A 13,496-nucleotide genomic window follows, 5' to 3' on the forward strand; every position below is an offset into this window, starting at 1 on the left:
CACTCCTCCCCTTTCTAATGGCCCAACATCCACACCTCTTATGGAACATGCCACAAGACCATAGCTACTCCCTATTAGCGACTTGTGGCTGCATATGCATGCATCTAACGAACATTAATTCCTGCTTTAAATTCTCTGTTGAAACAGAGAAGGATTAAAAGGAATTCATTTGACAGACCCGATTGCAAGCAAGGACCCTTTGCCACCCTGTTTCTTTTATGTGGTTCAGTGCAAACTAAAAAAAATGTAAAGGGGAGCAGAGCTGGCCTGAGCTTGGAGGTCTCTAAGTGCTGGGAACAGCTGATTCCACGCCTTTGGATAGTCACTCGGTTTTGAACGCACTCCACCGAGTTGTAGACCAGTGTTGTATGGGGGCTCAAGCAATCAGCTTCTGGTTTCTTTGAACAAGGATCAGGGAGACATATTTTGTGAAAACCCGGTTCCAGGCCAATCAGGCCCCATTTCTGAACTGGATAAGCCTCAATTTCATACCAGAGTCCGGGCCAATGCAGGGTAATGATTTATTCTAATATTACCAACACATGGTGTGATTTAGCTGTCCTCGTTCAAGTGCAGTTTCTATCCATGTGTTTGTTTCATTTGCAGGCGTTTTTCCTCTGACTGTGTTAAGCAACCATGAACAGAGTAAACTTCCCCCCTACTCTCCTTTCCCTTCCCCTTTCTGGAGGATTGGCAGCCTCCTTCTCTTGCTGACTTGCCCCTTCGGGGTTCCGCTAGTACAGGTCCAAAGGTTTCAGCCATTGAGCACACCATTGGCCCCTAAAGTCGTCCTTCAGGAAGGCCAACGTCTCACCCCATTCTGTTACACATTTTCCCACATTATTGTTCATTGCCTGGTAGGCATCTTTAAGATTTGGCTCTGTTACAGCCATCTCAGATAGGGTTAACAACTTGTGTCCAAGCCATACCCGAGCAATGGCACTTTTTCCAGATCTGAGGACGCTGCAGGCTAGAAAGGGTTAGGTCCTTTCCTCTGACCAGCCCATGGACGTTTCCAGACCCGACTATAACCTGCATCCCGAGAGAGCACTTCTCCCTTCTCATCTAAACATTGGTATACAGTGTTTATATCGAATCCTGTATATTGAATACCCATATATCGAATCTTTTTATCTTCAAAACCTTTATAGTGATTGTATTTGGGGTGGGGTAAAGGGTTAGGGTTTTTTCCTCTGACCTGCACACGGATGTTTGCAGACCCGAACGTAGCCTGGATCCGGAGAGAACACTTCTCCCTTCTCATCTAAACATCTCATCCCAAAGCATAGTCGTCAAAACAGGATGGGTGACGAGGATAATCTCATACCAACTCCAAGCCAGGGACAACTTTTTAGTTTCGGCTGAGTAGCGGCTAAAGCAACCAGTGGCCAAACAGTCACTTTGTGCTTGAGGACTGAGGGGGTTGCCTAACTAAGAGCTTCATTTTACAACGATAGCACTGCATGCAAAGTGTATCCTTCAACCGGGTGTTGCCTCTGGTTCTCTGGTATGCCTTGTGGTAGCACGCAGATGGCGCAGAATATTTGGTAACTCATTGTAGTAATTGGCTGATGGAAAGGGGTGGCAAATGGCGGAGGCCTATTCAAAAGTTTAACATTTTAGGCTTATCGGTGCTTGCTTTACTGGATATCATGCGTTAATATTATTATAATTGGTTGTTTATAACGCGCTTAATACCAAGAGGTTTCTAAGTGTGGACCCAGAGATCGTCGTACCTGTGTTGCTTGGCGTCGTCTTGCTGCCAAGGCGAGCACATTGCCCGTGAGCTATCGTCCCGAAACTGCATCGGTGTTGTAGATCTTTCAAGCCTGACCAAGTGAAGGTTCTTAACTCGGACTTTTCTCTCTTTTTGGGCCTTGCCTTGTCCTCCTATATAAATCTGACGGCATCAAGACAGTAGCCCAAATAAAAGGCACCTAGCCACAACAGTACCAGGGAGAGCAGAGCCTCTTTACACAGGGGTGGGCGGGGGAGGGGCTAAGATGAGCTTCTGGAAAGCTTCTTTCATTCCAGAATATAGTTCAGGCAAGTCCTACGTAGGAATGAAGGCCATTTGAATAATCACATGCTATGTTATGACGTTTTTATACTGTGCCCATCACCACCATAGTGGTCTTACAGCGCTGGCACCATGTCTGAAAGAAATTGCATATTTTGCCCCTGCATGGCATAGCCAGGCCACAGTATTTGGAGGAAGAACAAACGAAAACTGGGCAAAAAGTGGTGGCGGGGAGAAGCAGGAATAGGATGCGGTTGCACAGGGCTAGCAAACATGCATGAAATTGATATTTAATTTGTATCGCGCTCGTACACAAGTGTTTCAGAGCGCGAAGGAATTGCGCTTCAACAGTGGCAGTAACTTTGCTGAAAATGTTGGGGGAACATGACATCTAAATGAAAGGGGCCCCTGCCAAATGAGTGGGACAAAATGGTGTGCAACACAATTTGGGGAGGACATACTCCCTTGCTGCCCCCCTACAATTGCGCCTATGCGCTTCAAACTTATCACATAGGGACTTGCTACAGTGCATAGACACAGTATGAGCATGACAAGTGACACAGACACTGCTAGTTTAATATCTTACTCTGTTTACTATTTCGATTCTTTTCACAGTTCTATTTTTCAGCAGGAACCAATGAGCTGCCACTGATTCATTCAGTGTTTGAGGGTATTGCAAAGCAGCCTGTCTACAAACCTAATCTGCTTAGACTATTTACACACTGTCTCAAAATCATGTCTTTTACACTTTTGTATGAAACCATATACCCGTTGGATGGCCACAGCTGTGAAATCAGTGGCTTCTGTAAGATTAGGCGTGCATCACAGTTAACCGAGCTTCATCAGTACTCACAGAAATATAATCCTAAACTTCTGGTTGCTTGGTCAGGCTGAGGGGTGTGACTGCCAATGCTGACCCGCACACTGGGATCCTGGAAAGCCATGAAGTAGAGGTCCCTAAGCAGGAAGTCGACAATCTGTGATCAAAATCACATTTCAATAACATGCCCTTAAGAGCTGAACAAAGGAAATGAGGGCGTCCCTTATGCACGGCACTGGCTATTGTCACATGGCAAAAGTGAGGATAGTAGTATCCGTGGCGTCAAAGTTACACATCTTTGAGACATGGCTCTCATTCCCCCTCCCACTTCCAAATAGGGTTACCGGATGTCACCATGTCACTAGGGACGCCACATTCCAGTCTTTGGCTTTCATTTCTCCATCAGTTGTCTTCTGGGAAGTGTAGTGTCGAATCACTTAGAGTTATTGAAAAAGAACTGAAGTAGAACTAAAATTAAAGCAAAGACCATGACTTGAGCAGGTTGTCCCTGGTGACGTGGTATCATCTGATAGAGTACAATTGAGCCCAAAGTGAAAGGCGGTTACATTGGGCCTACTAGTTGAAAGGGGCGCATCTAGTTATTGGGCTTGCAGAACCCAGCCTTACCGAGGTGGAGACACAGTATATTCTGTAGCGTAACTGGCTATAGGTAGCGTGACTGGAAATAGGTAGCGCGACTGGCAATAGGTAGCGCGACCAATTGGAAATAGGTAGCGCGACTGGCAGTAGGTCGCATGACCAACTGGCAATAGGTAGTGCAAGTGGCAATAGGTAGCGTGACCAACTGGCAATAGGTAGTGGAAGCAACTGGCAATAGGTAGTGCAAGTGGCAATAGGTAGCGTGACCAACTGGCAATAGGTAGCGCAACTGGCAATAGGTAGCGTGACCAACTGGCAATAGGTAGCGCAAGTGGCAATAGGTAGCACGAGCGACTGGCACTAGGTAGCTCAACCAATGTGAAATAGGCAGCGCAACTAGCAGTAGGTAGCGCAACTGGCAACAGGTACTTACAGAATTAAGTTCACGTCTGCAGAAAACACGTGGGTGAGATCAGGAAATAGCGTGAGACCAGTGTTGAAAATTCCACTTATCCAGCCAGGAGGGAACAAGTAAATGTGGAAAGAGAAAGAAAATGAATTATTATTACTAAGGAACCACATTAGTAATGTATGTAAAAACACATCCATCTAAAGACTCAGCAGAAAAGAGCCAGTCCCCAAGGCAGTCTTTGCACTGCATCACCCTCGTCCGTGCAGGAGTATTTACGCCAGAATTTAGGCAAACAAAGTCTCTGTGGGTGTGCAAATTCGATAAGGCTGTTTAATTTTTAACTCCTTTGTTTCTAAGCAAAACTTCAAAATATTTTCATGTGTAGCTGATGAAGTTGTGTTTTGAGGTGATGGTTTTCAGAAAGATCATAGTTTCCCCAGTGCTAAGTTTGTGGGGGTGTTTGCCAGGACACGGGCCTGGCATGCATATATGCATATATATATATATATATGCATGCCAGGCCCGTGTCCTGGCAAACACCCCCACAAACTTCGCACTGGGGAAATATGATCTATATATATATATATATATATTGTTTGTTTGTTTTTCAACAAACAAGTTAACATTTGAATGCAAATCCCCCCGCACCCCCCCCCAAGGATTATCAAAGTCCTTTGTTGTTCTTGATGGATTGATCTTCGTGCGTCCTCTGGGCCACCTCGTACCAGTACTAGCACAGTAAGCAATCGCCATGTCTCCTGTGCTCTTCATCGTCCTGGTACGTTCTGTTGTGGTTGTTTCTCCTACACTACAGCAATACATGGATCTACTCTCAAGGAACTGTTTGGCATAGACAGGGGGGTTTAAGGAAGGTTGGGGTGTGATGTTGGCCAACCGGCTATACCCTAGGTGATCGTCCTTATCCCCACAGGGGGAGTCCCTCCCCATGAGGTCCTCCTGCATTATACCACCCCTAGTGGGACTATTGGGTAGCAACTGCACCTCCCTAGCTTCGTGGGAAAGGGCTCTCCCCGGGAGAGAGGTGACGATACCTTGCCAATCGTCTCACAATTCAAAATAAGATCATAAGGTGTACATTTAAAAAAATCAAATATTGAGAATATTTTCTTTACATTTATCATAAGAAATATGATTGGATACTAACATTCTTTCCATTTCTTCCCCCACTCCTTCTTTTCACACTATATTTCTCTTGGATTTAAACATTTTTTCCCCTCAAAGAAATCACAAGTTTATGCTAAAAGCAGGCGTTAAGGAAGGACCCGCAAAGGGAACTCGTAGTAGGGCGGTAAGGGTTTATCGGCACCGGTCTCGTTACCGGTGACCGTTAACCCTTACTGCCCTACTCGGAATGAGGCCCATTGTCTCCTTTTCAAAACCTCCACACCAAGTTTATGCCTACAGTTATGACTGTCTAGTTTAACACATTTTCCTTTATTGGCTCTTTGGATAGCTCCTTGATGCCTCGCATGTGCTTGTATCTCGTCTCACAAGCTCCTTTAGAATGGGTGGTCTGTATCCCTCTCCCACATCTGCCTTTCCCAATCCACTGTCGTCCTCTTCTTTTCACCACCTCCCCCTCTGATCTTACTCCATCCTCCAACTTCTCTGCCCCACCTTTCACCGCCATCTCCTCTGATCTTACTCATTTCATCTTCTCTGCTCCCCTTTCATCATCCTCCTTACATTCTCCACTTCTTCTACTCCTCCGTACACCACCTCAGCTCTTCTACTTCCTCTGCTACCTCTTTTACCACCTCGTTCTCTGATCTTACCCTCTCCTCCTCCTTTGCTCATCTTTTCATCAGTCCCTTTTCTCTCCACCTTCTCTCATACCGCTGAGCTCTCCAGGCTTCTCAAAATGCACACTGGGCCTCATTCCGAGTTCGGAGGTAACCACACCGCTATTTGCGGCATGGCTGCCTCCGAACTCGTCCAAACTCCGGCCTGGTGAATGGAGTAATTACCGGTCCATTCCGAGGTCAGAGGGACCGGTAATTCCCCATTCACCAGGGCCATTCCCCATTCCCATTTGAGCCCCCATAGGGCTAAATGGGAAGGGGGAAGGCGGCAATAACTGTACCGTAAATTATGGTACCGTTATTGACCCCTGAGTCCCTTTGCGGGCGTTAAGGAAGGACCCGCAAAGGGAACTCTTAGTAGGGCGGTAAGGGTTTAACGGCACCGGAATCGTTACCGGTGACCGTTAACCCTTACCGCCCTACTCAGAATGAGGCCCACTGTCTCCTTTTCACAAACTCCACACCAATTTTCTCCCTGAGTCCCCTAATAAAGGGACTCTTCTCCTTCATGAATAACCACAGGGTGACTTTAAAAGCAACATTAAGGCATAGTGTCTGGGCTCCCCACTAGGGTCTGCATGGTTGTGAGTTTTTTTAACTGTGCCGGATTGGTTATATTGATGGAGGTGCGTGGGTCCTGGGTGTACCCTGGGCCATTTGAATGCTCTGCTAGTCCACCATTTTGGTTTCAGTTTGTCTTCTGCACATGCATGGTTTGTGTTCTGTATATGCGTGGGTTGTGCTCTGCAAATGCATGGTTTGGCTTCTGCACATGCATGACTTGTCGTCTGTATATGCATGGTTTGTCTTCTGCACATGCACGGTTTGTGTTCTGCACATGCAAGATCTTCTGCACATGCATGGTTTGTGCTCTGCACATGCATGGTTTGTCTTCTGCACATGCATAGTTTGTCTTCTGCACATGCAAGATCTTCTGCACATGCATGGTTTGTGCTCTACGCATGCATGGTTTGTCGTTTGTGCTCTGCGCAGGCATGGTCTGTGTTCTGCGCAGGCCTGGTCTGTGTTCTGCGCAGGCATGGTGTGTGTTCTGCACATGCTTGGTTTGTGTTCTGCATTTATTTGCATTTATAAAGCACGCACACAGCACAGCCCGGGGGGCATCGAGGCGCTACAGTGCTTTCAATGTCTAGGGACAAAAGGGAACTGCTAGGAAACTATGTTCATGTATTACAGTCTTTGCAGTCTAAACTCGCACACACAGGGAATGCCCTGAAAATATGACCATCGGGGAAGTGTCGGTGTTTACATGGGTTACAATTTCTAGAATCTGACTGAAGGAAGTCCTTCATTTCATAACATGGGATTCTGTCTCTTAGAACTGATTACCCTGCAATTGCCGTTCTTGATTCAGGTCTCGCAAAATCTACTAGCCCACTCAAATAAGAGAGAAGATTTTATGAAGGGTGAGGACCATTTTGTGTGGTATTCGACCAAGCTAGCAAAGGGGATGATAGAAACTTATTTGACACTAACTGCAAACAAACTTTGTTTTCAGTGAATGACAAATAGAAGTTTCACTTTGCATGGCTGGCCATTGCATGGCAGCAATGCATCAAATTCGAAGGGAGCTTCCGGTGACATGCACCATTTTACAGAAATCACTGGTAAATATTTTGTCACCAGTCTTTTTGGGGCGAATGCATTTCTCTTAGGTCGAGTTTGTAAAGTAACATACTCGTCCTGCAGGTCTAGTGGGATATTTAAGAATTTGCATGGCCTGAATGATCCACGTATTTTGGGACCCCTGTTGTCTTGAACGGAATGTATTGTCCCAAGCAGAGGGATAAGAAAGCAACTTGAGACCCAAATAGGTTTCAAACAGAATGTTTTAAGTCAATTCAAAACACAGCAGTTGGAGGTAGGATGTGGATTAAAACAAACCAGGATGCAATTCCATGTGAGAACGTGGTTTGAGGAGAACACACAGGTCAGACGTTCAAGAAACAAACCTTAATCAACAGTTGAACCGTGGTCCAAAATCCAAGTTTGCGTTCAGCATTAAGCTTCCATGAAGGACTTGCATAAAGTCACTCAGAGCTCTTCTTGGGTCTCTAAGTCCTTGAGCCCTTTGGTAGAGTACGCTAGCAAATGATGGCCCTACTGGGCTTTGGTTGCTTTGTGTACTACGAAATGTTCAGTTCTGCCATGTCTGTTTCGGTTGTCTTTTCACATTGTAGGAAATCATTGTCAAGCCTCTGTGGCCATGCGCAATGTGCAGTGTTCCAAGCTAGTCATTGGTTCAGGTTGATCGAAAACCACCACAGGCTGAAGTGTCTTAGTAAGTCCTTCTGGCTAATATTCTCAGAGATCCTCCCTGGCTCAGATTCTCAAGGAGCCTTCCTGGCTTAGATTTTCTATAAACCGACCTAGCTCTTCCTTAATTGGTTTGCCTGTTCCGCCAGAGTCAAGATTGCGGCTTCTGGCTAGCCTACCCTTTTCTCTACCTTGTTTTCTCTGTTTCTCTTGTGGTCTTTAGGATTTTTGCCTTCCCAATTTCTGGGCACAGGTCCTCTAGGCTCTCCACTTCTCCAGCACTTGCCCGCTGGCTTTCCGCAATCCCAGTCTCCTCTTGCCTCGCCTTTGGCCTCAGCACCTCCTTAAGCCCTTGACCATCTTGACTTGGCCAGTAGTGGCTTCCTATCTTGGACCTTTCTGTCCACCACCTCCACACTGACCCTCCACCAACGCCAACCTCTCCCTGCTTCCTATGACCTCTCCCTTCCTCTCTCTGCATCTCTCTTCCAATGACCACCTGGTTCAGCCGTTCTCCATGTTCCTCCTCCTATGCCGCCTCATCTCCGCACTCCACCTGGTCTTTCCTCTTTCGCCATCTTCTCAGGTTTGCCCTCCTTGAACTCCACGTGCTCACTGATATCTCCTCCGTCCTGATCTTTCCTGATATTGCCCTTCTCTAACTGTGTCCTCTCTCTAATACTTTCCCTTTTGCCCACTCCATTCACCTGCTTGCTGTTGACCTCTCCCCAAATTCCCTCACTCTAGTCTTCTGCTGGCCCTTTTTAAATTCAATCTTGATGTGGAATTTAAGGCAATGACTGTCTTAAAGAGATACCTGCGTCCCATTAGCGGTGGAGAAATGTGAATTCCTGATGGCCGGCGTTGTCTCCTCTTGCCACGGTGGGCCTAATGGTGTCTGCATGATTTGCTGCCAACGCGAAGCTCCAAGGGCCGAGGCTTTGCAAGGGGGGCCTACTATCATGGAGTCGGGTGGCACTGCCACGCTGGCTGTCTGCTTCTGGCATAGTTTTACAGGGTCCATGTGTGTGTTGCTCATCCGCCCCGCTCTGGTTCCCATGGCCACCCTTGCCATGGCCACCCTTCCCATGGCCACCCTTCCCATGGCCACCCTTCCCATGGCCACCCTTCCCATGGCCACCCTTCCCATGGCCACCCTTGCCATGGCCACCCTTCCCATGGCCACCCTTCCCATGGCCACCCTTCCCATGGCCACCCTTGCCATGGCCCCCCTTCTGGCCGGCATTTCTGACCTCGGACAGATCGAGAGAGAGGAGTCTGACATTGAACATTCTCCCAATAAGCAAAGTTGTGACTACACTTTTGTATGTGATGATTTATGTTGCACTACACTGGTACCTATTTGTGTGATATGGGAACATGCATGGTAACCTTTTTCTATATATTTTTGCACCAATTTATGTGTGTGGTATCATTTAGGACAAATGAATAATGACAAAAGAAAAGTCAAGTGGAAAAACGATGAAGGAATTGTCGAAAAAAATAAGTTCACAAGATAAATAATACATGTTTTGTGACCTTGATGTAGTTAGTGTCATTATAGCTGCATGATGTTACCAGTAGACAGAGCCACCTATGCCTAGATTGTGAATGGGCTAACTAATAAAAGCCCTTCTAAAGAACTGGATGAAAAAAAAAAAAAATTCACATGAATGAATGTGAATACAGAAATATGAAGCAGGACGCCCCCCACGCCCACTTTGTTTCAAGATTGCGATGGAACCTGTGGCTTAACTCATGGTCTGCACTCACTCGGCATTTTTCCCTCCATCATTCAGAATGGCAGTCATGGTCCCTGCTTGTGGATCGCGATTGCGGTTTGAGTCTCTGCAATCCCGTCCCTTATACGAACAGTTTTCTAGGATCAAATCTAAATCCGTCTCTCTGATTCTCATTACACGGTAGGCGGTAAACCATGGCGCTATTAGCGCCATGGTTCATGCCGGTAATTTACCGGTACCGCCTTGGAGGAAAGGGGAATTACCGCCCCATTCCAAGGTTGGCGGGGCGATAATTCCCCCTTCCACCATTCCCTTCCCCATTCCCATTTTTGCCCCATGGGGCTCTATGGGAATGGGGAAGGCGCTAATTACGGTACCGCAAATTGCGGTACCATAATTAGCTCCACTGGTCCCTTTGCGGGTTGGCTTTTAACGCCTGCAAAAAGCAGGCGTTAAATTCCCCAACCCGCAAAGGGACATCGTAGTAAGGCGGTAAGGATTTACACGGTAGGCGGTAAGGAACCCTTACCGCCTACCGTGTAATGAGGCCCTAAGAGTGTCGGGTGCCTGCGAGAGGACTGAGTTACAGGTCTGGCATTCCTGCTATAACATTAGCAGGGGCAATGTTCGTGAACAGAGGTCTGAGCCTCAATGGGAGGACCAAGTTGTGAGGCTGGGAATGGGAGAGCGGCCCTTGGGGATACTCCGTATTCCAGCTCCAGGGTCAGCATTGATGTGTGGATGGCTTTCCCCATCCCCCATTAACCCTCCCACACCGGTTCCTAGTCCCAGACATGCGACTTCACAATAGTGATAATGTCACTGTGAAAATGGCCTCCAGGTGGCGACATTTCCCTATAAAATGCACCCTCCAGACAATCGAACACTTTCCCCAAATATTCTAGGATTGGAGACAATCATTTATAATTATACCCCTCCTAGGGTATTTGGGGAAATCATTTTAGGGGCCAGGGAAAATAAAGTCGCCTATCTGGTGACTTTAGGACATGGAACATGAGACTATCGATTCGCTCCTGCCCATTGGTCGGTCAGAGCTGTTGAATCTTCACAGCTTCTTGGATGATGATAAATGTTTTCTTCATCTAGTTCTAGTCTGACTTTCACTCAATGATGATCTGTAATTGGCATCATAAGAAATCCAGTTTTTCATTACTAAATCTTACTCGTTTTTGCCTTACAGGCTTCGAAGTCCTTATAATTCAGCTACCGCCTTCACTATTGTCAGCCTTTAATAATAATGTCTGTGTGCAGAAGGCTTTACTTTAATGCGGATGCATTTGGTGATGGCTACATAAAAGAAAAGTCTTTTGGTTCACTTTGCAGATCCTCTGTAGGCAATACCTACCCATTGCACTCTTCTGCCTTTCAATAAAGATATAATCTGTCCTGAGACTGGAGTTAATGTTCGTCCTTAAAATGGTAAATGCAGTGCTATGTTTTAAGACAGATTTCTGAACTCTGTCCTGGCGGCGCAGAAGTTCAGAAGGCCAATCTAATTACTTGGAACAGGGTAACCTCTGGACAAGCCAGACCAATCAGGGTAGCGATCGCAGCGGTCAAGACTAGGTCTCAAGAGGGTTGAGGGGGACTGAAAGCCCACAATGAGCACACAAAGCAAGGACACTTACAAACTACTCCAAACAGGTGTTATATTAAAAATATATACACATTTATTCCAAGGCCTTTAAAACCATGGCCGTAGCGAGAAATCACAATACAACTCTAGTAAACCAACACATACCATACCAATACAATATATATACAAATACAAACAAGTCTCAAGCGTTAGTTGCATGAAATGTGTAGTCCACCTAAAAGGGAAGGAAAACGGGCAGTGCGAAATAATGCTTAGACCCAGTCCGCCTTCAGAGGCACCTAACTAAAAGGAAGTCCGAGCCCTACGAAGAGTGGAGCCGTGTGCTCAAAAGTACCTGCACACGCTGGTGCCAACGGGCAAAAAGGGGAGTCTCTTCGAGGGAATCAGGCAGTTCAGTTTAGTGCACAAATGAAGAAGAACAGAGTTCCGCGACTCAAGCGCAGCCTCCACTGTGGGCAGAAGCAGAGCGCGAGTACGGAAAGGCGTGCTGTTTTGACACAGCGGGGAAAAGCTATGGGCTCCTGCAGGAGGGCGACCAGTTCCTAGCTATGCTACTCACCGGTCCCCGATGCAAGCAGACCCAGGCTTCTCCGCGGCAATTTCAGTCGCTGGCAGGTTCAGGAGAGCAGGGGACGTCTCGTCGTCGTGTAGATTCTGCAGCAGCAGAGTTGAGTTAAAGATGTCCCAAACGAAGTGAACCCGCACAGTTACGAATCGTGTGAGAGTGACAAGGACTAGAAATACAACACAACCTGGCGGCGGTTACAGAGCAAGACACTTGTGTAGGCTGGTCAGTCTGCTGGATGGCCCAGAGACACTTCCGAATGCTTACGAACAGGAGATGGTGAAGATGCCGGGAATAGCTGTTCCCGCTATTCCAAGGGTCGAAGTACCAGTATAGGCCTTCTGGTTCGATCAGAGGTGGAAAGGGTTTCACAAAGCGACAGAAGTGCAGAGGAGCAGTCCTTCAGCGGGTCACCAGCGATTCCTCGGTTCAGCCTCCTGGTTGCAGGATACTTGGCTCCTGTATTCCTTCGTTCGTGAGAACTCCGGAGATCGACATGGTAGTGGCGTTTCCAGCCCCCTCTTATCCACGGTTCCCTTCGCGCCAAAACGGAGGGGACCCAATGGGAGATCCACTCATCAACACTCACACCATACGTGGACCTATCACGGACCACGGTGGTCCCAGGCATTCACACCACCCTAGACTCTCTGGCACCCAGGATGTGTATTGGGACCAGACATCCCAGCCCACATCCTGGAGGCACACACAAGGGCTGTAGAAGCCCGCAAAAGCATCTGTGTTTCGCGGGAAAGTACATGCCGAAATAAGGAAGGCCCCGGGTCGGCTCGACCTGGGGAAGGTGAAGGGAGCAAGACGGTCAGCGGACAGGACAAAGGAGCCTCGTGGTCTGGCCATTTTGGGAGCCAGGCCACCATTTTGGGCTAAGCGTGAGAAACGCGCTTAAAACGCCAAAAGGAGCTCAAAACACAAACGATCGCTGCCACCATTCCCGTCCGTGAATCACTTGCACCAATCAGTTACAATCCAAAAAGAGTATCTAGGGCCTGTAGAAGGCTAGAGACCCAAGAGAGCAGTAACTTAGCTTACTGTGCCCTCTTGTGTCATGTTGCACGAAAGCCGCAACATGATAAAGAAACTACGGAAAACAGCGTTTCCCGGTACTGACTGTCTTAAGGGCATGTCAGTTTCCCCGTAAGAATGGAGCGAAAGCCCAGAGGATGCGGCAGAAGGCTGCACTTCTCTGGCAAAGTCTAGATCATGGTGAAAACAACAGCAAAAAGTTTAGGGGTTGCCACATGGAAGGAAAATTACCCACAATTAAGAAATCTTTCCTAACACTCGCCCCTCCCAGACTATGGACAGGGGGAACTAATCCACCCCTGGATGAGTCTCTTGTTCAGGTCGGTTAAACATTCTAGACAACCCATCAGCATTGCTATGTTGGACACCTGGCCTATGCTCAATAGTGAAGTCGAAGCCTTGTAGACTTATGGACCACCTAAGCAACTTTGGATTCTCCCCCTTCATGTTCATTAGCCATTTTAAGGGCTTATGGTCAGTTTGCACAGTGAAGTGGGTCCCATAGAGGTAGGGCCTCAGCTTCCGTAGGGCCCACACAACAGAGAAACATTCTTTCTCCACTGTGGACCATCTGA

At 47.3% G+C, this 13,496-nt stretch overlaps 1 protein-coding gene across 2 annotated transcripts in view; it reads right to left on the minus strand.

Annotated features, from left to right (window-relative positions):
- Window positions 1–13,496, minus strand: part of TSHR (thyroid stimulating hormone receptor) — a 672,050-nt gene that overhangs the window by 74,278 nt on the left and 584,276 nt on the right. For both annotated transcript variants that reach the window (XM_069637860.1, XM_069637859.1), the window contains exon 5: window positions 3,874–3,948. In XM_069637860.1, coding sequence (XP_069493961.1) covers window positions 3,874–3,948 — 75 coding nt within the window. The remainder of the gene's footprint in view (window positions 1–3,873; window positions 3,949–13,496) is intronic.

This window comes from Ambystoma mexicanum, chromosome 14 (genome assembly GCF_040938575.1).
Source record: "Ambystoma mexicanum isolate Mex_15411 chromosome 14, UKY_AmexF1_1, whole genome shotgun sequence".
In the NCBI taxonomy this organism is placed as follows: domain Eukaryota; kingdom Metazoa; phylum Chordata; class Amphibia; order Caudata; family Ambystomatidae; genus Ambystoma; species Ambystoma mexicanum.